Source organism: Chenopodium album, chromosome 1, assembly GCF_948465745.1.
Source record: "Chenopodium album chromosome 1, dcCheAlbu1.1, whole genome shotgun sequence".
NCBI lineage: Eukaryota > Viridiplantae > Streptophyta > Magnoliopsida > Caryophyllales > Amaranthaceae > Chenopodium > Chenopodium album.
Window position 1 is genome coordinate 58,184,130 of NC_137834.1, and position 23,701 is coordinate 58,207,830.

Genomic DNA, 23,701 nt, shown 5'->3' on the forward strand with positions numbered 1-23,701 from the left:
CTCTCTCCTCAGAGCATGCTTGCCAACAATGGTTTTATTCCCTAGATGCTAAGCGTACTGCGACTTCGCAAGATGTCACCGACAATTTCATGAATCGTTACAAGTGTAATATTTAAACTAAAACTTCTGATCGTGAACTCTCCATTCTCAAACAGAAAGAGAATGAAGGCTTCACCGTTTATCTGAACAGGTGGAGGGAAACGACCTCACTCTTGGTAGATCCTCCCAAAGAAAGAGAGATGGTTTGCCTCTTTATTCAAAATCTGACTCACAAATATAGGGAACATCTCAAATTTCTTCCACTGAACACTTTCGAAGCTGTATACGACATCGGCATCAATATCGAGGATAAGCTAATAAAGACTGCTGGTAGTAACAATAATAACACTTTAAAAAACAAGAAGAACGACCATCCTTCTTCTTCGTCTTCTAAGCACGAAAATACTACCAACAATATAAGCCAAGTTGATCTCAATGAATTGTTAGCTCTTGATGCTCCATTGCTTAAGAAAAGGAGAACTTACACTTGTAGGCGTCGTTCGAAGTGCGCCTACGTAAAAGCATGTTGTGAATATGCTTGGCACTCATAGGAAGTGGGAATTGACATAATACGATTAGGGACAAGGAAAGTAGGGAGCCGCCAACAAGTTTTTAAGGAACTTGTAAACCGTTCACGGATCATAAAAGGCAACCACGATAAAGGGACAACGATAAAGGGACAACGATAAAGGGACAACAATAGGCAACAACGATTGACCCGTGAAGGTTACACCCCATTCATAATCAATGATATTACTAACTCCATATGGTTCGGAACCACGAAAGGAGGATCGGGGATGATGGTACAAAGTGAGTCATGGAGTCACATTCGCCCGTATTGGCCTCTACTCGATTCTTATAGTGAAAAGGGATTCTTGCGATCTCAAAGGCATACAAACAAAATATTCAATTTGCTCCAAACTATTAATAGGCTAAATTGGTTGAATATTAATGCAAAACATAATTCTAGAATATTAGTGACCACTTGTGTTATAACAATATTAAAAAGGAACCTAAACCGGTCGTCCAAATTATCTTATTAGGCGTGATTTTCAATTACATATTCCCTTTAAACATGCAATATGGTGATCAAAATAACAATAGAATAACATCAATATTGGAAGCAATTTAACAATAATAGTTAGTCAAATCAAATATAAAATAACCTGATCATGATACTAGCAATAAGAAAATAAAATAAGAGAAATTAAATTAATTAATTACTCACATTCCGCGCGTTCCTTTAAATTGCTACATCATGAAAAAATTGTTAGTAACTTCAATAAAAAATATAAATTAAATAGAAATTAAATTAAATAAATGTAGATTTGATTTGGTCCAAACCCTCATTTAATTATACCTTTCACGTTTAAGTATAGAATTTTGGGTTAAGTATGGACTCCTTGGAGTGCTTAATTAGGGAAAGTATTTTGAGAAAATAGGATGGCTAGTATTTAGGCTAAAGAGGGAGAAGAGAATTATTTTATGATCAAGCTTGTTGATGTTTGAAAAAGGGGAGATATGACCTCTATTTATAGAGAAAAAAGAAGGGTCGAAGAAAACAAGATAAGATCCAAATTAAATCGGAATAAAACTCGATAGACTGTAGTTTTTACGGTTTTTGTTTTTATCATATCTTTTGATCCAAAAATTGGAATAAGATGAATAAGATATTGTTGGAAAGATCTTGAAGTAAAGTTTCTAACCCAATTATAATCAGATTAAAATATTTTATAGAATAAAAGATATAGCCGAAATAGTGAGACGGTGTCAGTTTTGGATAGAATTTGACATTTTATTCATATCTTTTCCGTTATAGCTCGGAATTGATATTATAATATATCATTGGAAAGATAATTTCAAGGGCTATCCAACCATATAAAATTTGGATAAAAAATATGTGTCACGAAAATAATATTTGTCTACCTTTGAACGTCTTTCAATTCGAATAGAATTAGGACTTTCAAAAAAAGGAGTTTTATTTAATTTCAAACTATTTAATCTTATCTTTTCAAAAAGGATAATTAAGATCTTTTAGAAACTTATAGAAGCTTCCAATTAATCCTAATTGGTTTATGAATGGGATTAAATAATTTGGACCCTCCACATGATCATTGGGTCGTAGGTAAGGTGGGCTTAGGTTCGGTTTGGGCTCGGTTTATTATTTTTGCCATAACTTATTCGTTATAACTCGGATTTGTGCTTATAATATATCGTTGGAAAACTCTTTTCAAGCCCCATCCAACTATTCAATAATTGGACCCAGATTATGGACCAAAATAAACTGGATCAAACGTTTTTATAAAAAGGACATGAAATGAATGATTTTAAAGGACACAAAATGAATTATTTTGGGTTTAAAGGCACGAAAAGAGGAAAATAAGTTATGGTTTGGGGAAATGGGCTAGGAATTGGGTTGGTTTATGAAATGGAAATATGGATTTAAGCACTCCAGTAATTAAATACTCAACCCGACCAATAATGGTGGTGAAAGGTTGTTCATCATCGGGTTTGGTTTTGGGGAGACATTTTTAGGTGTCTACAACACTCCTTTAGGAATGACTTATGATGCGGCCTTTGATCGCCTTTACGGTCAAGGCTTGATTACACCAATTGGGCCATTTCAAGAGCCAAAACCTGAATAAAGGAGCGCCAAATGGAATCCCAATGCCCATTGCAAGTACCATCAAGGAAGGGGCCACACTACCGAGCAATGTTGGAATTTGAAGGACGTCATTCAAAACTTGGTGGATGCAAACAAACTTCTTGTCCCTCCAGGTGGCAAGAATTAATAAAGACTAAGTGCACAGCAAGTTCATCATACAAGATTTCATGATATTTTTTCTTAATCATTTCCCTTTTCCCCATTAGCCTAACATAGATTTCTCTTTCTGTTATTTGATCATTGTGTTTGTTGATTCACCATTTCCATCAATAAAAAGAGCATTATTCCTTTATATCTCGATCATGACTTTCTTATGCAAAAAAAAAAAAAAAAAAAAAAAATGCCGAACTAAAAACAAGGTACTCGAGTTATTTGAGGCACCTTTGCAACCCTGTCATTCCCCGTAAACCATTTTCAATCACATATCCATTTCTTCATTAACCACTTTGAGCCTCGTCTAACGTCTGGCCTCATTTATTCAACCCACATTCACCTAACCCTGGGATGGGAAGGTGTGGAAATTGTGTAACATTCAGAAAGCAAGTTCAACTAAAACAAAAAAGAGTGAGTATATATATATATATATAATATATATATAATATATATATATATATATATATATATATATATATATATATATATATATATATATATATATATATATATATATATATATATTTATATTTATAAAAAACAATGTCTAAAGGCAAGTGTTCCAATGTCTCCGATATGAACATGTTTCAAATTGCGTCTCTCATCGAGTGCTTGGTACCGTGCCTGAGAAACATGAATGCTAAGTGAATGATGAACCGCATGATCTGAGATTTCCTACATTCATTCAAAAGAATGAAAAAAAGAAAAGAAATTAAAAATATATATATGAAAAATAAAACTTGTAAAGTTTAATACATAATTGCATATCTTGGGGGCTTCTCAAGGGGCTTGATCCTTTTAACCCTTTCTTCCTTAAACCATCATCTTAACCACATTACAGCCCTTGAAAGACCTCTTTCAGGTGTACATACACTTGTGCAAAGTTCGTTTAGAGCTACGTTCGGCTTGATTCCTAACGGATACGTAGGCAACCTCACATTGAGGTGCGGCCACATTCATATGCATGATCGAGTCAAAGAATATCCAATGCTTAATCTTATGACCCTATCCATCTTGAGCTAGACTTGGAGGCTTGAACTGATGTGTCTATTTTATACAGTATTTTACCCCGTCCCTTGGTCATAATTAGTAGTGTTTTTGGCTCTTTAGAGCCACTTTTTTTACTAATTGGTGTTTTCTAGTGTTTTCGTAGATTTGGTTGACTTTTGCAGGGATTTATGCTTTTGGAGTATTTTCCCGATATATTTTGGAGCAATCACGAGCATTGGAGAAACACGACCAGATTCCATAGCCCAGGGCCGGATAGAGCCATCGAACCGGTGATTACGAGCTCGGTATAGGCGATACCGGGGCATTTGGACCGAGTATTCAAGACCGGAAGAGGAAATCCAGATTGGCCCGAAGAGTTGGAACCCAATCGAAGTCCAAATAGTGGCCCAAATGAGCCGCCCGGCCAAAAAGGCTGGCGCCCGGAGGCGCGCCCGGCCGGGCGGGAGAAGCTTGGGCTGGCGCCCGGTGACGCGCCCGGCCGAGCGCGAGATTAGTAGTAAGGATAAAAAGGCGCGCCCTATCGGGCGGTGCCTCGCCCAATCGGGCGCGTGTATTTATTAGTGGACGCTTAACGTCGTTTTAATTTGTTTTAGTTTAGGATTTTTGTACGGAGTATAAATACTCCTCCGTAATACGATTTTAGTATCTCTTCTTCTCTCTTTTTACTCTTTCTTTACTCTCTTAATTATTCTCTTAGATTTCTTTTCTCTTAAACCTTCGTTCTTAATTCTACTCTTAATTCTAGATTTATTTTGGTAACGATTTCTCTTCTCTTAATCTTAGTTTTTTACTTTATTCTTTTTATCATGTCTTGCTTTATTACTTTGATTAGTTTAGATTTAATTATGTGTGAGTAGTTTTATTTCTAGGGTTTGTGGGGATCCATAAATAATATGAAGGGGTAATTTATTGTTGTTAATTATCAATGTTAGATTAATTTCCTATTGATTGATTTAATGCTCTGTGACTAGATTAGGCCTGATCTTTTATGCATGAGTTTAAAAATATTGATTCGAGATTCGACAGATGAGAATTAATGTTTAGGTCTAGTTTCAATAGGCAGGTTAATTTATAAATGGTTAATTCAAGATTCGAAAGATGAGATTTAATACCGGTAAATTAATTTTGTGATTATAATACGTAGCGAAAGCCCTTTATAATCTAATTAATATATGCATTGATGAATGATTATTATATTCTACCCTGGAGTGTTATTTATTGGTGAACCTATGCCCTAGATCCTCTTATATATTGTTTTCTCTCTATTCTCAATCTTAGTAGTTTAGTTTCTTATTCAAATATAAATATTGGTTACTTCGATAATTTAGATTATAATAATTAATTAGGAGTAAAAAGACTTGTTTCCCTGTGGAGATCGACCCTACTTCTCTATTTACATTAGTTGGAGGATTTAGGTATTACTTTTGATTAGGGGATACGACTTTACCCTGTCAAAATTTGGCGCCGTTGCCGGGGAAACGGTTTTATTTTTATTTCTGATTGTTTTTATAGTCTTGATTATTTCCCTTTTGTCTCAGAGAGCGTTAGTTCTCTGAGACAAATCTCATATTTGCTTCTAGTTTTTGTTTATGCACAGGTGGTCCAGATCAGGTTACATCCCATTCGATCCTAAGATCGAACGTTCCTTCCATAGACAGAAAAATTCGTACAAGCAAATCCTGGCGGAATCTGGTGATAATAACAATAATCACCGCGATCCTCCAACTGATTCCAGCAATTTAGAGGCATCATCAGACGCAGAATCAGAGATGACGGCTCCAAAGAAGCTTAGTGATTATTCACAACCAAAGCTTACGGATTTTCCACATCTCTCCCCAACTCCGGCTCTTGATGGGGTTCAATTTGAAATCAAACCTTAATTTATAACGATGATAGAGAGGAAGCAATTCAGTGGAGCCAAGGGTGAAGACCCGAATCTTCACATTGCCGACTATTGTCAATATTGTAACACCATCAGGCAAGCCGGGGTCACTCAAGACCAAATCAGGGAGATTATCTTTCCCTTCTCTTTAACTGGAAAAGCTAAATTGTGGTTTAATGGCTTGAATAGAACTACACTTGGTATAACTGACTGGGAAACTCTTGTTTTGAATTTCTGTAACAAGTATTACCCTGCAGAGAGAACAGTCGTACTACGGAGTGCGATCCAGAATTTTGCCCAAGAAGCCGATGAATCTTTATATGAGGCTTAGGAGAGGTTCAAAGATTTACAAAGAGATTTCCCCCACCATAATTTAGCATAATGGCAGTTAATCCAATCCTTTTATAATGGCCTTGGAAATTCTTCTCGAATAATTTTAGACTCTGCAGCTAGTGGGAGATTTATGAATCTTGATGTTGAAGATGCAGGTCAGGTTATTGAAGACATGGCGATACACAATTCCCAATATGGGAACCCTAGAGGATTCTCTAACAAGGGGAAGCATAGTGTCGACTGTGTATCCTTTTTGCAAGCTCAACTAACCTTTATTTGCCAAAAATTAGATAATCTGAGCACTGCTAATGTAGCTAATGTTTCTGCGATTAATAATAATTCTAATGAGGCTTTCTATGAAAATTGTGGTATTGTAGGTCATTGGGAGCAAGATTGCATGAGTTCCGTGGAGCAAGTTAATGCCTTCCAAGCTTATAGGCAGAATAACCATACTCCAACACTTACAATCCTGGGTATCGGAATCGTCCGTACCTTTCCTACCGGAGCACTAATGTTCAAAATCGACCACCACAAGAACCACAGGTGCCACAGCAACAGCAGCAGAAATATTACCATCCCAATGCTAGCCAGAAGAACCAACCACATTAACCCTCCTCATCCTCTGATCCGTCTCTGGTGAAAATTAGAGCAATGTTGGCCAATATGCAAAAGCACATGGAGAGCAGAGATGCGACAATTGATCAAATTCTAGCGCATAATAAAATTGTAGATAATCAAATTGAGCAACTCTCCGCTACCCTACAAGCCCGCCAACAAGGAGCTCTGCCGGCACAGCCAACCCGGCCTACGGATCAAGCATTTGCAATTACTCTAAGGAGTTTTTCAAACTATGAAGGGCCCTCTATGCCCAGAGTTGATGAACCTGTTTTATTAAATAATGCTAATCTTAATTCCGTTAAACCAAACAATGTAGTTGATAGCCCTGCAGGGCTAAAGGATAGTACTAACATATCTAATTCTACATTGCAGGGTACGACTTCAGAGAAGGTGGCTACTCCAGATAAGAGTAACAATGCTCCAAAGCCAATTATCAAACTTCCATTCCCTAATCTTCAATTGAAGACAAACTTGGATAAGCAGTTTGGTAAGTTCCTGGAGGTGGTAAAAGATTTGAAGGTAACAGTTCCCTTTACTAAATTGATCACACAAATCCCCTCGTATGCAAAATTTATGAAAGAAATATTGACGAGGAAAAGGTCTATTAGTGAGGTAGAGACAGTAGCTTTCACTGCAGAGTGTAGTGTCGTACTTCAAAATAAGTCTCCACCTAAATTAAAAGATCCGGGTAGTTTTTCCATCCCCTGTCATATTGGCAATCTCTTGATTGATAATGCATTATGTGATTTGGGTGCTAGTGTTAGCGTCATGCCATTATCTGTGTGTTCTAAGTTGAATATGGGTAAATTAAAAGCTACCAACATAACTCTACAAATGGCCGATCGTTCTTTCAAATACCCCTTAGGTGTTTTAGAGGATGTCCCCGTTAGAGTAGGTAAATTTTATATACCTGTAGATTTTGTTGTTCTTGATATGGCTGAGGATATGCAAACCCCAATTATTTTGGGTAGACCATTCCTTAACACTGCAGGAGTAGTCATAGATGTAAGAAGTGGTAAGTTAACATTATCAGTAGGGGATGATAAAGTTGTTTTTAATCTAAATAATGCCCCTAAAAGCTCCATGACTGAGGAGAAATGTTTCAGTGTTAATGTGGTTGTAAATTATTCTAACAAGCCCCAAGCTCTTGAAAAAGATCCCTTGGAGGCGGTATCTTGTGTTGCATCCTTTTCAGATGAGATAAACAAATGGCAGAAGGAAGTCGATGCAATAGAAAGAGCACTCTACAATGTTGGTCTTGGTTTCGAGGGTGAACAGGTGGAACCGATCGAGCAGGTTGTGCGAATCGAGCCTACGGTAAGTGTTCCGTCAGATCGAGTTTCAAGTGTTGCATGCAAGGAAAATTTGAAGCAATCCCCGATAAATGAAGGATCATTGATGCGTAGCATTGAAGATCCCCCAGTCCAAGTCAAGGAGGATCCACCAGATAAGGTGATTTGGCGTCCCACAGGGTATGTCAGGAAGCCGCATCGCAGCCTGAACACCGCTAGACCGGGTGAGAAACCACCCGATCAAGTGTTAGGCCAAGGGTCCTAGATATTGTACTTGGTAAGAAGGTCGTGCGGGACCTAGATAAACCAGCGCTTTGCGGGAGGCAACCCGTATTTTTAATGCTTTTTAGACTAGTTTTTATTTCTTTTTTCCTTATGAGAGTAGAGATGAGGGAATTTAATGAGTCTTATGAGTGTTTGTACAGGTTTGAAGAAAAGAGTTAGCCAAATTTTGGATATAAGAAGAAGAATGATAATTAGACGATTTAGCCTTGGGCCCGATCGGGCGAAGCTCGCCCGACCGGGCGCGAGATCAAGGTCTAAAAATAGAGTAATTTCGCCCGACCGGGCGCGAAATTCATCGTATACAGACTAATTTATCCGCCCGATCGGGCAAGCCTCGCCCGACCGGGCGCGAGAAGGGCGAATTTTTGAACCTCAAGATCGCCCGATCGGGCGAAGGGCGCCCGACCGGGCGCGAGACCAGGAGAAATTTGGATATTATAGATCGCCCGACCGGGCGCGAGACTTGGTAAAAATTAGATTGAAAGATCGCCCGACCGGGCGAACGCCGCCCGACCAGGCGCGAGGGCTAGCGTAGTATTCATGATTTAGATCGCCCGACCGGGCGAGCTGGTGCCCGACCGGGCGCGAGCCCTAACCGTGCCTTTTCTTCTTCTTTCTTCACCTTTTCTCATTATTTCTTCTTTCTCCATTACTTTCTCTCTCTAAAACTCAAATTCTCTCTACCTTCTCTCTAAGATTTCTCCTCCATTCCTTACCCAAATTCAAAACTCTTTACATATTTGTGATCCTTTCTTCATCCTTTACATTTTCATATAAAAATTTTTCAGATTTAATTCAATAAATTTTCAAACCCATTTCTTAAACATGGCTTCAAAGAGGGCTAGGTCCATTTTTGGTAGGAGCTCCAGTTCGAGGGAGGAATACGACCCGGACTTGCAACTTCCGTACTGGCCGACGATCCAGATTGTGAGTCGAGAGCAAAAGGAACGCTAGAGCACTTAATCGGTCGTGAGGTAATTCCTTCTCGGTGGTTACACCGCCCTACCCTAGAATCATTTGGTTTGTATGATTTTGTTAAACGATTTTTGAATGACATTGGCATGAGAAAATTTGTTGATATGCATTATCCTACATACCGAGAACTTACTTGTGAATTCCTGTCCACTTTCCATGTTGTTAGTAGTAGAAATGGGCCAAATTTATTTTTCAGGTTAAACAATAGAAATATTAGTTTAACTTTTGTAGAATTTTGTAAAATTTTTGAATTAAATTCTGAATTATCTCACCAGTGGCATGCGGACTATAAAATGGGTGACTTATATTATGCTTTGACTGGTTTGCCTACCCCCGACCCCCAACATGCTAGTACCAAACCTATTCACCACCCTGTCCCAAAAATCTGGCAAAGGTTTACGGGTTTGTATTTTTTAGGTACGGCCGAGCCCCATAACGCTCAATCTAATGAACTAGCTGTCATAGGACACTATGTGTACGGGTACGGGAAATTGAACATAGGTAGGTTTATAGTTCACCATTTGAGTAGGCATGCCATAGCCAACACCACTTCCAAGACCCCTATCCGTTTAGGTGGCCTTATCACTCGTATAGTAGTGAAAAAGGCCGGTTTTGTAGTAGACGGACCCCACCAGCTGACCAACTGTGGACCAGATACCTATATGACTGCTAGGTATTTTGAGGATGTGAGGTGGGTTAGACCGGATAGCGAGCAGACACCCTTTTGGTGTATTCGGACTGGGAGCGAGCAACCTTTGCCCATTTTTCCCCTACCCAGTCCTGACTTGACCGCCTTTCCCCCAGGGCAACCTTCTTACACTTATGATGTTTTAATTGCCAACGCTAGGGGGCAGGCACCACCACCACCAGTTCCACCACCCCAGCCTCAGCCCGAGGTGGCTTTCTCTCCACCTCGTATGTCCCACTCTGTCCCTCATGTTGACTCTGACCCAGTTTGGGATCTTTAGAGTATAGGTCAGGCCCTAGGACGTATCGAGAATTCCCATACTGACCTTAGGAGGATGGTTGGCTCCATTGACCAGAAGTTAGGGTACCTAGAGAGGAACCAGGGTAGAGCTCTCTACCCTATGTACGATGATTATGCTCGTCGGGGCAACATTCCCGACGACGCTATTCACCCTGACTGGTTTCAGCCTCCAACCTAGGGATACGATAGGGATCCCACTGCCCGAGGTATTTACACTGACTATTCTTCTTTCTTCGGGTAAGGAAAGGACATTCCTTTCGGGGGACCGGCGGGGGGAAGGAGCTTTCACGCTGATTATTTTGGTGGTAGCTCTTCTGGTGCAGGTGGTGCAGGTGGCAGTGGAGGTGCGGGTTTCGGCTCGATGGATGAGGATAATCAGGACTAGCTATGCTGGGCTAGTTCCCGAGCCAATGAGGACATTGTCTGATTCTGGCTTAGGGGAGATTTTGGTTTGGTATATTTCTTTTTCTCTTTTCTTTTATTTTTGGTGTGTTTTCTTAGGTTAGATTTTCTGCTTTCTAGGTTAGTTTTATTGCTTTCTTATATATACAAAAATACAAAAACATTGAAAAATAAAAAAATTCAAAAATACGTTCCAATGAATTATAAATTATGCTTCCCTGTGCCTTTTACTTGAGAAAATTGTTTTGATTCTTGGTATTTGATGATATGCATTGTGGATTAGTTGATCATGATTTGATGTTTGATTGCCTTGAAACCTTTACATGCGTCAATTTTGTCCAACTACTTGTGAATATAGTGCTTGACTAGTTGATTTGGTTAGGAAATGTGTGATAGTTCCATAATTCTTGGTATGTCAATGAATTTGAGTATTGATTTGCAACTATTAGTAATATTTATATGATTCATTATTATGCACATTGTGCAGTGGAGGACGAAGGCATTTGTTCTTTTAGGTAGCCTCCAGATATTGTAGATACATTTGTTCCCTTCTTGCTACCCATGTTGTTGCCTTGACTTTTTGTTGTTTTATTAGCCATATTACAAGCCTATTTTGCCCAATTGGTTACTAGTCCCAAGCTTAGCTTGGGGGAGCTATTAGTGAGTGAGGTGAAGGAGTTTGTAGTGTACTTATTATTTGCACAACTTGGGTGGGACGACTTTGAGAAGTTGTTTTGTTGTTATTCATGTTTATTTTTGATGAGTTTGAGAGTTATATTTTCTTGAAAAATTAAGCATGATATTAAAAAAAAAAAAAAAAAAAAAGAGAAGTTCAAGAAAAAAAAATGTGAAAAAAAATAAGTGAACTTCAAAAGGAAAAAAAAATGTTCAAATGTTCCAGTTGGAGGTTGTTCAAGAAAAAAAAAAGTGAGTTTCAATGAAAATCAGAGTTTTGAAAACAAAGTTTTTTTATTCACTCTACTTCTTCATTATTATATTTTATGAGTGAAATTGTAAGAGTTGGGTTTATTTATTATGATTGGAGTATATTTGGTTTATGTTTGAGTTGGTTATGTTGTTGGAGATGTATGATCATTAGTTATTTTGATCATAGGTTTTATTAGGATATGGCTCCTTTAAGCATAGCATTTCTCTCACTTGTTCCTAAATGATTCCTACCCTCTACCCTAGCCTTACATTACAAGCTTTAAAGACCTTTTGACCTTTGTGCATAGAATTGTATGAATGTGAAAGTGTTGTTTATCAATGCAAGTTATGATTTGGCATATTTCGAGTCGACTAGTAGGATTGAGCGTTCATTGTTTTATATACACGAGAGTGTGAGATGGGAGGGCATTGTTCACATAAAGGGGTTGGATGGAGAGCGATCGAGTACATCTTTTACTCGCCACATAAATGAGAGTTGAGTGTGTAAGCACTAGTCTTGAATTCTATATGCTCTTGTGGTTTGCTCTATTTGATAATTATTAGGGAAGAAAGGTTATTGGATGGATTTGATTGGTTGACTTTGAAGCATGTTTATTTGATTTACCCTGAATCGTTTGTGCTTGATTTTTACTTTCTAGGGTGAAGTATATTTATTGATTCATTGATAAGATCTTTGCTTAGGGACAAGCAAAGGTTTGGCTTGGGGGAGTTTGATGTGTCTATTTTATACTGTATTTTACCCCGTCCCTTGGTCATAATTAGTAGTGTTTTTTGCTCTTTAGAGCCACTTTTATTAATAATTGGTGTTTTCTAGTGTTTTCGTAGATTTGGTTGACTTTTGCAAGGATTTATGCTATTGGAGTATTTTCCCGAGATATTTTGGAGCAATCACGAGCATTAGAGAAACACGACCAGATTCCATAGCCCAGGGCCGGTTAGAGCCATCGAACCGGTGATTAAGGGCTCGGTATAGGTGATACCGGGGCATTTGGACCGAGTATTCAAGACCGGAAGAGGAAATCCAGATTGGCCCGAAGAGTTGGAACCCAATCGAAGTCCAAATAGTGGCCCAAATGAGCCGCCCGGCCAAAAAGGCTGGCGCCTGGAGGCGCGCCCGACCGGGCGGAGAAGCTTAGGCTGGCGCCCGGTGACGGATTTTTGTACGGAGTATAAATACTCCTCCGTAATACGATTTTAGTATCTCTTCTTCTCTCTTTTTACTCTTTCTTTACTCTCTTAATTATTCTCTTAGATTTCTTTTCTCTTAAACCTTCGTTCTTAATTCTACTCTTAATTCCAGATTTATTTTGGTAACGATTTCTCTTCTCTTAATCTTAGTTATTTACTTTATTCTTTTTATCATGTCTTGCTTTATTACTTTAATTAGTTTAGATTTAATTATGTGTGAGTAGTTTTATTTGTAGGGTTTGTGGGGCCAAAGAAACCATACCAAAATAGCCTAAGAGACTACCTTAAGTGTGGTCTCTAGCTCACAGGTGTCTTTGGCCTAAGAGACCATTTCATAAAAGGTGGTCTAACTTTACAATACCTGAGACCACCTTGCTAAAATAAATGGTCTCTTTTTTTAGTTTAATAATAAATAATATAGAAGGATAAGAGACCAGATGTTTTAAATAGGCGGTCTCTGGATTTAAATACTGAGACCACCTATTTTAAATGAGTGGTCTTTGTTTTTTGAATAATGAGACCATCTATTTTAAATAGGTGGTCTCTCTGAGGTCGTTTTTTTTTTTAAAAAAAAAATAAATAAATTGCCATATTCCTTTTACAATTCATATTCATCCAATAAATTTTGGCGCCAATATGTTACATTGTTGAACCTGCCACTAATACAGTACATATATATAGAAACATAAATTTTCCAAATAATATATATATGTAAATAAAAATATTTAATACAAAAACTAATTCTCTACAATAGAAATAAAACCCAAAATTTACATTAATTCTAATATTCAAAAACAAAACTCAAGTGTAGAGCTTTTCCTCCAAATAAAGAGTCAAAAGTAGAGATAGATTCACAAGTATAATGATTAACACTAAGCTTATCTCGTATTCAAGCTTTGCTGATTCATCATCTATCAAGCTCATCCATCATGAATCTTCGTCATCTGGCTCATGATCAAGAACATATTTAATCCACAAATCTCGCATTTCATTAATGTCTTCCGAAGAATATGTACTAATTGGGGGAAAGACCTGCAACATACAACATTTTTTTTAACACAAACTAGACGAAATATATTAATTAATTAGAGTTTTACAACTAAAGCAGCCCACCTCATTCCATAAATCAAAATTAGAGGAAGGCAAATAGCTATTAACATAGAACCATTCACTAATCTAAAAACTAATGGCCCTAATATTAACAAACACAGTGCCCCTTCGAAAAGCAATTAAAACAAACTTTATGACAACAGAAGCTATACTACTACGAACAGACCCCAACCGATCACTCCTCCTTAGATTCTTCATCAACATTTAGAGCTGCCACAACAGCAAGTTCAACATTATAGATTGGCATAATAGGCTCAGGACAGGTGAGATACAAACAGAAGCAACATGCAACATATGCCATCAAATAAGAGCATTATTTATTTACTTATTTTTTACGGAAATCAGATAGATATTTAACCAAAAGCTGAAAATCAGACATAAAAAAGCAAAAGAGCATTTTGACGAACATCCTCAATCCACACCCTTAGCTCACTTAATTTCAAGACTTGGTGTATTTCAGACATAACAAAGCACTGAAAAGAAATGAATTTCAGAACTTAAAATCACAACTATAATGAAATTTCAAAGGGGGGATCAGAACTCCAATTTAAAATTTCATTCCTAACTTAATTTCAAAGACTGATTCAAAAATGAAAAGTAGACCTGACAATTAGAACTACAATCAGAACTACAAATCAGAATATACAAAACCTTATAGCTATTATAGATTGCATAAGCTGATAATGTTATAGTTATTAGAATATACAAATCAGAATATACAAAACCTTAATCAGAACCTTATAGCTATTCTGATTGCATAAGCTAATTTGATTATTTTTGGTGGTTAATATGATTAAGCTGCATGCAGACTGCAGAGTTACACTTGAACACGGTTCAGACAGTTGGTTAGAGCAACAGACAGATAGAGTTACATTCACAATTCAGACAGTTGGTTGCACAGTTCAGAGTTACATTCATAGTTGGTTTCACATTTCAGAGTTGGTTTCACCAGACAGTTGGTTTCATAGTTGGTTTCACAGTTCAGACAGTTGGTTTCACAGTTCAGACAGACAGACAATTAGTTAGAGCTGAGGACAGTTTATACCAATTTAAATGACATATATTTGTAATATACCTGCTTGGAAACCCATAGCACTCTTTTCTGCACAATATCTAGCATATATCGACAAACAAAGTATCCACAATACTTGGTGTATGCTGGTTGACGAGGACACTATGATAATGCAAACAATTAATCATTAACAAGATATTAGATTTTAGGATTAAACTGCATAATATTAACTGCTATAAAACTTTAGATAACTTACTTGTAGTTGCTCCCACATAATATATGCATTCTTTTTTATTTTCTTGATGTCCTTCCGATGGACCGAGCTGAATTGTTTGATTCCTCTACACAATTACATGAAGATAGGAAAATTGTAATAGTTTCCAAATACACAGTAAGAACAAAATAAGAAGTTAATGACAAAGTTATTGCAATTATACATACTCAGTGATGATCTTTTCAGCGAATGAGTTGATTTTATTTTCTGCTCCAAGTGGATCTAGCCAATACACCAACCCATTCCACGGACTAATAACAGCTAACGTCCAATGCATACTAAACCAGCAGCAAGGCACTTTTAGAAGGAAGAATGGATAAGAAAAACAACAAAATGTAAAAGGGGGCAGAAACTGTTTAACATAGCAATGTTGCCCTGACTTTGTTTGCTTTAAGAGGAATTTATTAGTAAAAATAGCATAGCATAGCAATATAGAAGCAATCAGGTTAAGAAAATTGAAATTACATATATTAAAGCATAAATAATGAACAAGAATAACAATCAAAGTAACATAATTACATAACAAAGGAACTATACTTGTCATTAAAAGGAGCAAAGAATAGCTGATTATAGTTCTTCCCCTCATTGCACCCAAAAACACGAGCTAGATAGTTAGATCGAACTTGCTCGTTTGTCGTTGGTGTCAAAGGCGATAGAACATTAGAGTCACAAAACCCATACATTCCCGAGATACCTTCTTTGTGACAATGTTCTTTCAAGATCCTTATCCCATCAAAAGTTGTAAATATATATGAGAATGGACCAAAGATTTTCCACATTGTAATTAGAAACTAAATTGGAGGTGAACTTACTTCATGAATATATTCATTTGCGATTCTCCAACCTCCCTTTGGAAACACCAATCAAGCAAGTCTTCGTAATCAAGTGAAACATTTAACCCATTTTCATTAAGAAACATGCTCTCTGGAATAGTGATAGAGATGGTATCGCCGGTCTTTTGCATTCCCATAGCTTTTTTTCTCATAACACGCATCAAAGTAGATGTCACCTTCTCACGATCCTTGTCGGTAATAACATACTTACGAGTTGTTGATGCGTGGGAGGATGTAGATTGCGGGGATGGTGTGGTCACATCAACTTCTTTATCTGATTGGTTGTTCGCCTTTATAATATGTTTGCACATGAAAAATAAAACAGGACTATCATCAAAAATGCAAGGAACAACACACCAAAAACTAAGAGGGCATAGGAACTGAAAAACCAAGCTGCTGCCGCTGCAAGGCAGGGCTGCTGCCGCTGGTAGGAAGGGCTGCTGCCGCTGCCACAGCAGTCAGTAGCTTAAAGAAAAAAATATGAAGAATCTTAAAGACAGTAGCGGACAGAAGCTTAAAAACAAGGAAGAATACTACCTTTTTGGGGGAAATCAAATGATTAGGCCAAGCTGTATAAGATATCTTAGCATGACATACAAAAAGCAATTCATCGTTTGGGCATGGCAGAGGAGCAGTTGGCACAATATCTTCTGTAATGGTGACTCGACGATGACCAGGGGGCAACGATGTGTTATGATTTCCAAGAACTTCGGTGCTGCTTTCTATGAGGACTTTTCCGTTAGCAACCACTTGTAGAGATTTGTCGCTTCCCTCAATTGCCAAGCAACAGTCACTACATCCCTAAAAATGAGCACACAAGTGTTGTCACAGCATAGTATATGGTGTAGACTCGGTGGTTCAATGCAAATTCATATATAAGTTTTGATCTTTAGGTCAATTCTGAAATTATCGGTTCTAAAATTCAGTTCATATCTACAATTCTGAACTTTAAATTCTGATGATTATGCTAGATTTCAGATTCTGATTAGGAAGGACATAACCTCATAATATGTGCAGATATAAGGTTACTGCTAATACCATTAAAGCTACATAGCTAAAATTTCACATAAACATATGTGCAAAGTATGGCTGACCTCGGGAAATGTATGGGTGCTAATGATGTCCACTACTTGACTTAGTTGTGCGGGGGTTGTGGTATGTGCAGATTGATCGATATGGTTCACCTCAGGCCATTGGACACGATATGGCTCTGTCTCAAGGTTCTGAAGATGAGGCTGATGCCCAATAGGGCTGTTTGTATGATGAGCTTCTGCATTTGACTCAATTTCTTGTGCATAGTAGGCCCCTTCATGAGATTTATCCCCTGGTGAATCGTGTCTAAATTGTGGCCCTTTACCATCATGGCGTTCCATACCTCTAATTAAGAGTTGTGTCAATGGGATCTCATGACCAAAAGTGTTGTCTATATGAGCATCATTGAACACAATACCACCTGCCACTTGGTTTGTAGAACCATTGGAGTCGCCACCAAAACAGAAATTTTTACCAGAAACACCAAGCAGGCCACCTAAACCTGTAGTGTCAGTGTCACCACCAAAAACACCTTGCTGAGCACCACCAGCCATGAATGCTCTCAATTGCTCTTGGTTCAAGCATGACATCATGAATGACACTATAAAATTCTGCTACTTCATCATAGATGCCATCTTTGAGTTCATCGCATTCATTTTAGCATTGACTTCGCTAGGTGCAGGTGGTTTGTTGAACCCAAAGTACTCTGTGTTAGTTACTCCAGATCCAACACCTCTAACGGAACCACCCCGTTCTGGCTTGTCAAACGCTCTTGCTAAGATGTCATCTCTACCTGTAACATGTATTTCACCTTTTTGAACTTGCGTCTCCAACTTAATCTGGAAATTATAAAAAAAAATTATATCAGTGCCCAAATAATAATCTTAGTGACTGAAGACACCTAAAACAAATGCAAATATATCTTACTATTGCATCATGGATTTCCTTATCTGCAGGATTATCAAAAGTTAAAACTCCATTCTTCACATGAGAATGAGCTTTAATCCAAGTCAAATGCCGAGGCACGTATGAAACATGTACTCCTTGATTCTCCAGCTCTTTTTCCTACCATTGCAAATAAAATAGAAAATATAGCTGAAACACAAAGAATTTCAAAATTTCTAAAATTATCAATTGAGTTCTCTATATATTCTTTTATTAAATTATCATGAATGAGCATGGTGAGGAATGAGCACTATTAAGCTAAGCAGCGAGGCAAAGGTAAAAACAGAACACCAGGATTATTATTTAGTTAGAACAGCTAGTATTAAGTTTATTTGAAGTAAAAAACAGAAGGTTACAGCAATAAGAACACCACTAATACCACATAGTAGTTATAAAATGTTTAGCATATACTTACAATTGTTTCTTCAAAATATTGATAGCCAAGTCTCCCACCTCGATATTTTGAGGTCCTCTTCTTCGAACTTTCACGATTTCTTTCACTCAATTTCTGCAATAATTATATTTAATATCAGAGTTAATCCACACAAATTTCAAATGTACATAAAAAAATAAAGATAAAATAAATGCCAACATAATGAACTTGCACCTTGAAGTCCCTAGAATTACAAGCCTGAATGAATTTTTCCCAATCATCTTTAGATATCAAAGGATATTTCAATGGTGGAGAATCATTGATTGTTCCATCTTTCAGGTACAACCACTTGAGCCTTAATCTAGTCTTGAAAGCTCTCCATCGAACGCAAGCTTGTTTCATAATCCAACCTTTGTGATCCTCAAGGATATGAAACCCCCTCTATATCCAAAAGAAATTCAGATATTCATCACATTTAAAATTATCGATACATAATTCAGTTTCTCTTCCTTTAAAACATAAAAACATTATACATACCGAAATATTGTCATACAAATCATCAATAAGTGCTTTTGGCAGGTCTGACCACTTTCTGTAGGTGATGCTCACTTTTTCACGAACAACTACACCAATGTAGATGGAGAAATGACCTCTATGAACACCGATAGGGATTCTCCGAGTTGTATGCCACTGTAAAGGGATTTTAATGCCAACCTGAATAGCTCTCCCAACCATTCTGAGCACAGTAGGACCTCTTTCTTCCTCGCATTCAGAATTGTCCGTTGCGTGCACTTGCGATTTCTTTCGAGCCATCCTGCTACTACACAAAAGGTCAAAATTTAGAGTGACATGAGTAGTTAATTTCATAACAAAAAAACTCAATTCCAAAAAGTAAACAGAATATGTTATAATGACTAATATGTCAAAATTTAGATAAGCAATGAAATTATTAAAGTGATAAAAGCACACATTTATAATTCAAGTTGAAAAAATAAAGTAACAACCACAAAGATTTAAGGCAATGAACTTTCACACACCTATTAAGATTTTTTAGTGCGCTTTTGCTTGGTTCCCTTTTTTTCTTTTTCAACCCACATGCCTTCATTGTGGTCATCCCTTACATATATTGAAACATCATCAGCTACATCAACCTCAATATGTCCTTGTACCTTTCGCGTAACATAAGCATTGTCTAACACACTATCATCGCCATAATCATCATCAATATGTCGAGGATTCGGGGTTATAACTGCTGACATTTTCTTGTTTGCCGGGTCAGTCATATAAAACACTTGTTTTGCTTGACTTGCTAAGCTGAAAGGATCTTCTTTATGACCAAATTTGTTGAGATCAACCAATGTAAGCCCAAAATCACTATGTTCGACCCCATTGTTATTATCAACCCATTGGCATTTAAAAACAGGTACTGAAAAAGTAGAGTAATGTAACTCACAAATCTCTTCAATAACCCCATAGTACCTCATCAAACCACTCACAGGATTTTTGTCTTTAGCACTGGCAAAATGCAAGGCTTCGGCCTCTAAACTAACACCACTATTCTGCATAGTACTTTGTTGATCTTGGAACCTTGTGTAAAATGTGCAACCATTTATGACATATCCAGAATAGTAAGTGGCATTGAAATTAGGCCCGAATGCCAAACTCTTTAATCGATCAGAAATTAAAGTAGAAGAATCCATTAGCTCTGTCACAACTTGATCTTTGAACCAAGTAATGAATGATTTGCTATGTTCGGCAGCTAATGATTTCTCATTTGCCTTTCTGTTGCACTTCCTCAAGTAACTCATGTGTTGCTCCACATATGGCATAACTTCATCCTCATTATGAAGAATGTATGAATGCGCCTTATGCCAATCATCATAAGACAAGTCACGCTGTTTTCGACCTATGGTCCCCTCACCATCCATTCTTCCACTATGACGAGATACAGGAAGCCCTATCCGCTTTGAATTCAAAAAAAAGTCACCGGTATGAGCAAGAACTTCTTCATAAAACAGTTGTTCAGCTATACAACCTTCCGAATGAAAAGCATTCGTCACATATCCCATATAGGTTTTCATTTGCCTCTCAAAACACCACTGATTTCTCATGTGAACCGGACCACAATATCTTATCTCTCTAACTAAGTGGATTGGTAAATGAACCATAACATCAAAAAATGATGGAGGGAAGTACATCTCTAATTGACACAAAACTAAAACAATTTCATTCTCCAAAGTAGTCAACTCTTTAGGATTAATGACTTTGCTATAAATCGCAAGAAAAAATCCACATAGTCTGATAATTGCAAATCGAACATCTTTAGGCAAAATTGAGCGAATCGCCACAGGTAATAACTGTTGCATCAAAACATGGCAATCATGTGACTTTAGGCCTACAAGTTTCAAGGTTTCCATATTCACAAGGTTGCGAATATTAGAAGAATAACCCTCGGGCACTTTCACTCCTGCCAAGCTTTCACAAAATTCGATTTTCTCTTTTCTTGAAAAAGTGTAAGAAGCAGGAGGCAAGTATGTTTGACCTTTATCATTATCAACAGCATGGAGTTCACCTCTAATCCCCATATCCTTCAAGTCATCCCTCGCTTTTTTGCCATCTTTAGTCTTACCATTGATATTCAATAAGGTACCAATCAAAATATCACACACATTCTTCTCAATATGCATAACATCAAGTGAATGTCTCACAAAAAGATGTTTCCAATAAGGAAGCCGCCAAAGAACCGAACACTTTTTGAACCCCTGCGTAGAAAGGGCCGATTTATGTTTCTTGCCAAATGTGATGTCAATATTTTTCACCTTATCGAATATCTCTTCACCTAAGATGACTTTTGATCGCCCTTTAAACTCTTGCTGCCCATTGAACACATTCTTTCTCCTGCGATATGGATGATTAGGCGGCAAAAACTGGCGATGAACCGGATAGACATGCTTTTTAGATGCATTTAACCACGTTCCCTTGCAATCTTCCATACCGATGGGACAAGCTGTTTTCCCCTTCACAGTGTACCCCGAAAGGTTGCCATACGCCGGAAAATCTTAGATAGTGCAAAATAGCATTGCTTTCAAATTAAAATTCTCATTGCGATAAGCATCAAACACTTCAACACCTTCTTCCCAAAGCATAATCAAATCATCAATAAGTGGAGTCAAATACACATCGATGTCATTGCCCGGTTGCTTTGGACCTTGAATTAACAACGACAAGAACATATACCTTCTCTTCATGCACAATGAAGGAGGTAAGTTGTAGGTCACTAGCATAACTGGCCATGTGCTATATGTGCTACTCAAGGAACCGAATGGATTGAACCCATCCGTAGACAATGCAAGGTGTAAATTACGCTTTTCTTGGGCAAAGTCAGGGAATTTTCCATCAATAAATCTCCACTGCGGAGAGTCAGCTGGATGTCTAAGCATTCCATCGTCAACTCGACTATCGAAATGCCATGTCAACTTCTTTGCATCTTCTGCTTTTGAAAACCATCGTTTGAACCTTGGTACTATAGGAAAATACCATAAAACCTTCGCTGGTACTGCTCCTTCCCTTTTCTTGTACCGTGAAGCTTCACAAATTGGACAACTCTCTAATGATTCGTATTGATTTCGATACAATACACAATCATTAGGGCATGCATGGATTTTCTCATAAAGTAAACCCATTGGGCTTAGTGACTTTTTCGCCTCATATGTACTATCCGGAAGAACATTATCTCTGGGAAGCATGTCTTTCACTAACTCCAATAACATATTAAAACTAGTGTCAGTCCAACCATGACCCGCCTTCAAGTTATATAACTTAAGAATAGCGGATAATCGCGTGTACTTGGTGCATCCTTCATACAATGGCTTTTCAGAGTCACTTAACAAGCTCTCAAGCATTGAAGGGTAGTCATCAAGTTGATCCTCAATCGCATGCAACATGTCCTCTAACTTATCACCCTCATCAACATCATGAACTACACACACATTATCCCTAGTCTCACCACTATCATCCGCATGCATGTCTCTTCGTTCCCCATGCCAAATCCAATGGGTATATGTTCTATCAAATGCCCATTTATTTAAATGATTGAGAATTTCATCCGGTCTCTTATGCAAAAAATTATGACACATAAAACAAGGACAACGTAGCTTGGAGCGACCTCCACTATTTTCAAATGCAAATTTAATAAATTCCTTAACACCTTGTTGATATTCAGGGTCACCTGGCTTTGTTGTTGTTATCCAACTTTGATCCATTTCTAAGCACGAAGAACAAAACACAAACTCCTCAAAATCTAGTAACACATGTTACTTTCATGAGTCATTCTTAGAATATTCATAACACAAATACCAAATCACAATTAAAAATAGAGGAAGGTATGAAATTGACAAAGTTAAAAACAAAGTCTCTATGTAGCCTCAGAAAGAGAGTCAAGAATCATCAAATATCAGACGGTAATTCCAACTTTGATTTTAATTTCACCCTTAGCAACATAATTAAACTTACTAATTTCGAATATTAAAAATCTAATAGCACAAACGGATCTGTTTAATCACTAAAAATAGACCAACAGATTTCTATCAAAATGCAAAACAATAATTAAAGTGTAATCTTGGTCTAATCATAGCATCTATAATCATCGCATTGTATGTTATTAACGACGTGGCATCGGACCGTATAAAATAAAAAGAAAAAAATTCCAATCACAACAAAGTTCAGATAAAAGAGGATAATCAAAGCCAAACACAATTACACAATAGCAAATAAAAAGAAAAAAATGGGCATACATTATAGCAATTATTTTATTCAACTTTTAAAAAATCCAAACTTTCGCGGGAAAATCAAAATCCAATAACTCATTACTGTATACATAAAAACAGGATTCATATATGAACAAGATGGGCAGATTACTATAACAATAGAACATCGATCGTAGCAAACAATCAATAAACACGATTACACGATTCATATTCAAAATATTATCTACATAAAACAAACAAAATAAATATGATACCTAGCTTAGTTGCGGTGACCCTAATAGGGCTGGTTAGGGTTTTCCGTCTGGTCCTGTTGGCAGTGGTTGGCCGGAGGTAGAATGCGTCAGTAGTCGATTGTGGTCTCTTGGAGGCTAGCAAAGTTGTGCGAATAGCTAGGGCAGTAGTACTAAAATTGCGAATTCAATGCCCAAAACATCCAATCAATTGCTACCCGTGTGACCCTATGTGGTGCTAGTAGCGCAGTAGGCGACTGTAGGCGGTGTTTTCCGGCTAGTCGTGCGACCCTAGTGGTGGAGCGATTGCAAGAGTTGCGGTAAGGGTTCGTGCAATAGACGAAAGG

General features: G+C 37.5%; 4 protein-coding genes and 2 non-coding genes across 6 annotated transcripts; all 6 read right to left on the reverse strand.

Annotated features, from left to right (window-relative positions):
* Positions 1-6,018: 6,018 nt before the first annotated feature.
* Positions 6,019-6,125, reverse strand: LOC145566098 (small nucleolar RNA R71). Its single transcript, XR_014095357.1, has one exon. It is a non-coding gene; the product is annotated as a small nucleolar RNA R71 (small nucleolar RNA).
* A 6,905-nt stretch (positions 6,126-13,030) lies between these two features.
* LOC145591263 (uncharacterized) lies at positions 13,031-19,250 on the reverse strand. The gene is made up of 5 exons (XM_081647710.1): positions 18,896-19,250; positions 18,593-18,799; positions 18,401-18,493; positions 14,965-15,063; positions 13,031-13,811 (listed from the first exon to the last, which is right to left on the reverse strand). The coding sequence occupies exons 1-5, from the start codon at positions 19,223-19,225 to the stop codon at positions 13,707-13,709; spliced, it is 834 nt and encodes a 277-aa protein (XP_081503836.1). The 5' UTR covers positions 19,226-19,250; the 3' UTR covers positions 13,031-13,706.
* On the reverse strand, positions 15,128-17,594 carry LOC145563608 (uncharacterized). Its single transcript, XM_081624056.1, has 7 exons — positions 17,193-17,594; positions 16,602-16,809; positions 16,366-16,473; positions 15,988-16,282; positions 15,713-15,898; positions 15,343-15,453; positions 15,128-15,242 (listed from the first exon to the last, which is right to left on the reverse strand). Exons 1-7 carry the CDS (start codon positions 17,592-17,594, stop codon positions 15,128-15,130), a joined length of 1,425 nt encoding a protein of 474 aa, XP_081480182.1.
* A 148-nt stretch (positions 19,251-19,398) lies between the features above and the next one.
* LOC145633237 (uncharacterized) lies at positions 19,399-21,351 on the reverse strand. Its single transcript, XM_081685507.1, has one exon. The coding sequence runs from the start codon at positions 21,349-21,351 to the stop codon at positions 19,399-19,401; it is 1,953 nt and encodes a 650-aa protein (XP_081541633.1).
* A 66-nt stretch (positions 21,352-21,417) lies between these two features.
* On the reverse strand, positions 21,418-22,620 carry LOC145633245 (uncharacterized). Its single transcript, XM_081685514.1, has one exon. It carries the CDS (start codon positions 22,618-22,620, stop codon positions 21,418-21,420), a length of 1,203 nt encoding a protein of 400 aa, XP_081541640.1.
* Positions 22,621-22,886: 266 nt separating this feature from the next.
* LOC145566698 (small nucleolar RNA snoR2/U65) lies at positions 22,887-23,039 on the reverse strand. Its single transcript, XR_014095475.1, has one exon. It is a non-coding gene; the product is annotated as a small nucleolar RNA snoR2/U65 (small nucleolar RNA).
* Between the last annotated feature and the right edge of the window lie 662 nt (positions 23,040-23,701).

Coding starts and splice junctions, on each gene's coding strand:
- LOC145633237 (XM_081685507.1), bottom strand. CDS start 21,351: ATGGAAGATTGCAAGGGAACGTGGTTAAATGCATCTAAAAAGCATGTC.
- LOC145633245 (XM_081685514.1), bottom strand. CDS start 22,620: ATGGATCAAAGTTGGATAACAACAACAAAGCCAGGTGACCCTGAATAT.
- LOC145591263 (XM_081647710.1), bottom strand. CDS start 19,225: ATGAAATTAACTACTCATGTCACTCTAAATTTTGACCTTTTGTGTAGT. Junction 15,064..18,400: donor AATATTTTGAAGAAACAATT/GTAAGTATATGC, acceptor GCATTATCATAG/TGTCCTCGTCAACCAGCATA. Junction 13,812..14,964: donor TGCTATGGGTTTCCAAGCAG/GTATATTACAAA, acceptor TGTATGTTGCAG/GTCTTTCCCCCAATTAGTAC.
- LOC145563608 (XM_081624056.1), bottom strand. CDS start 17,594: ATGGCTGGTGGTGCTCAGCAAGGTGTTTTTGGTGGTGACACTGACACT. Junction 16,810..17,192: donor ATCGTGTCCAATGGCCTGAG/GTGAACCATATC, acceptor GCTCATTTTTAG/GGATGTAGTGACTGTTGCTT. Junction 15,243..15,342: donor GCTGAAAAGATCATCACTGA/GTATGTATAATT, acceptor GTAATTGTGTAG/AGGAATCAAACAATTCAGCT.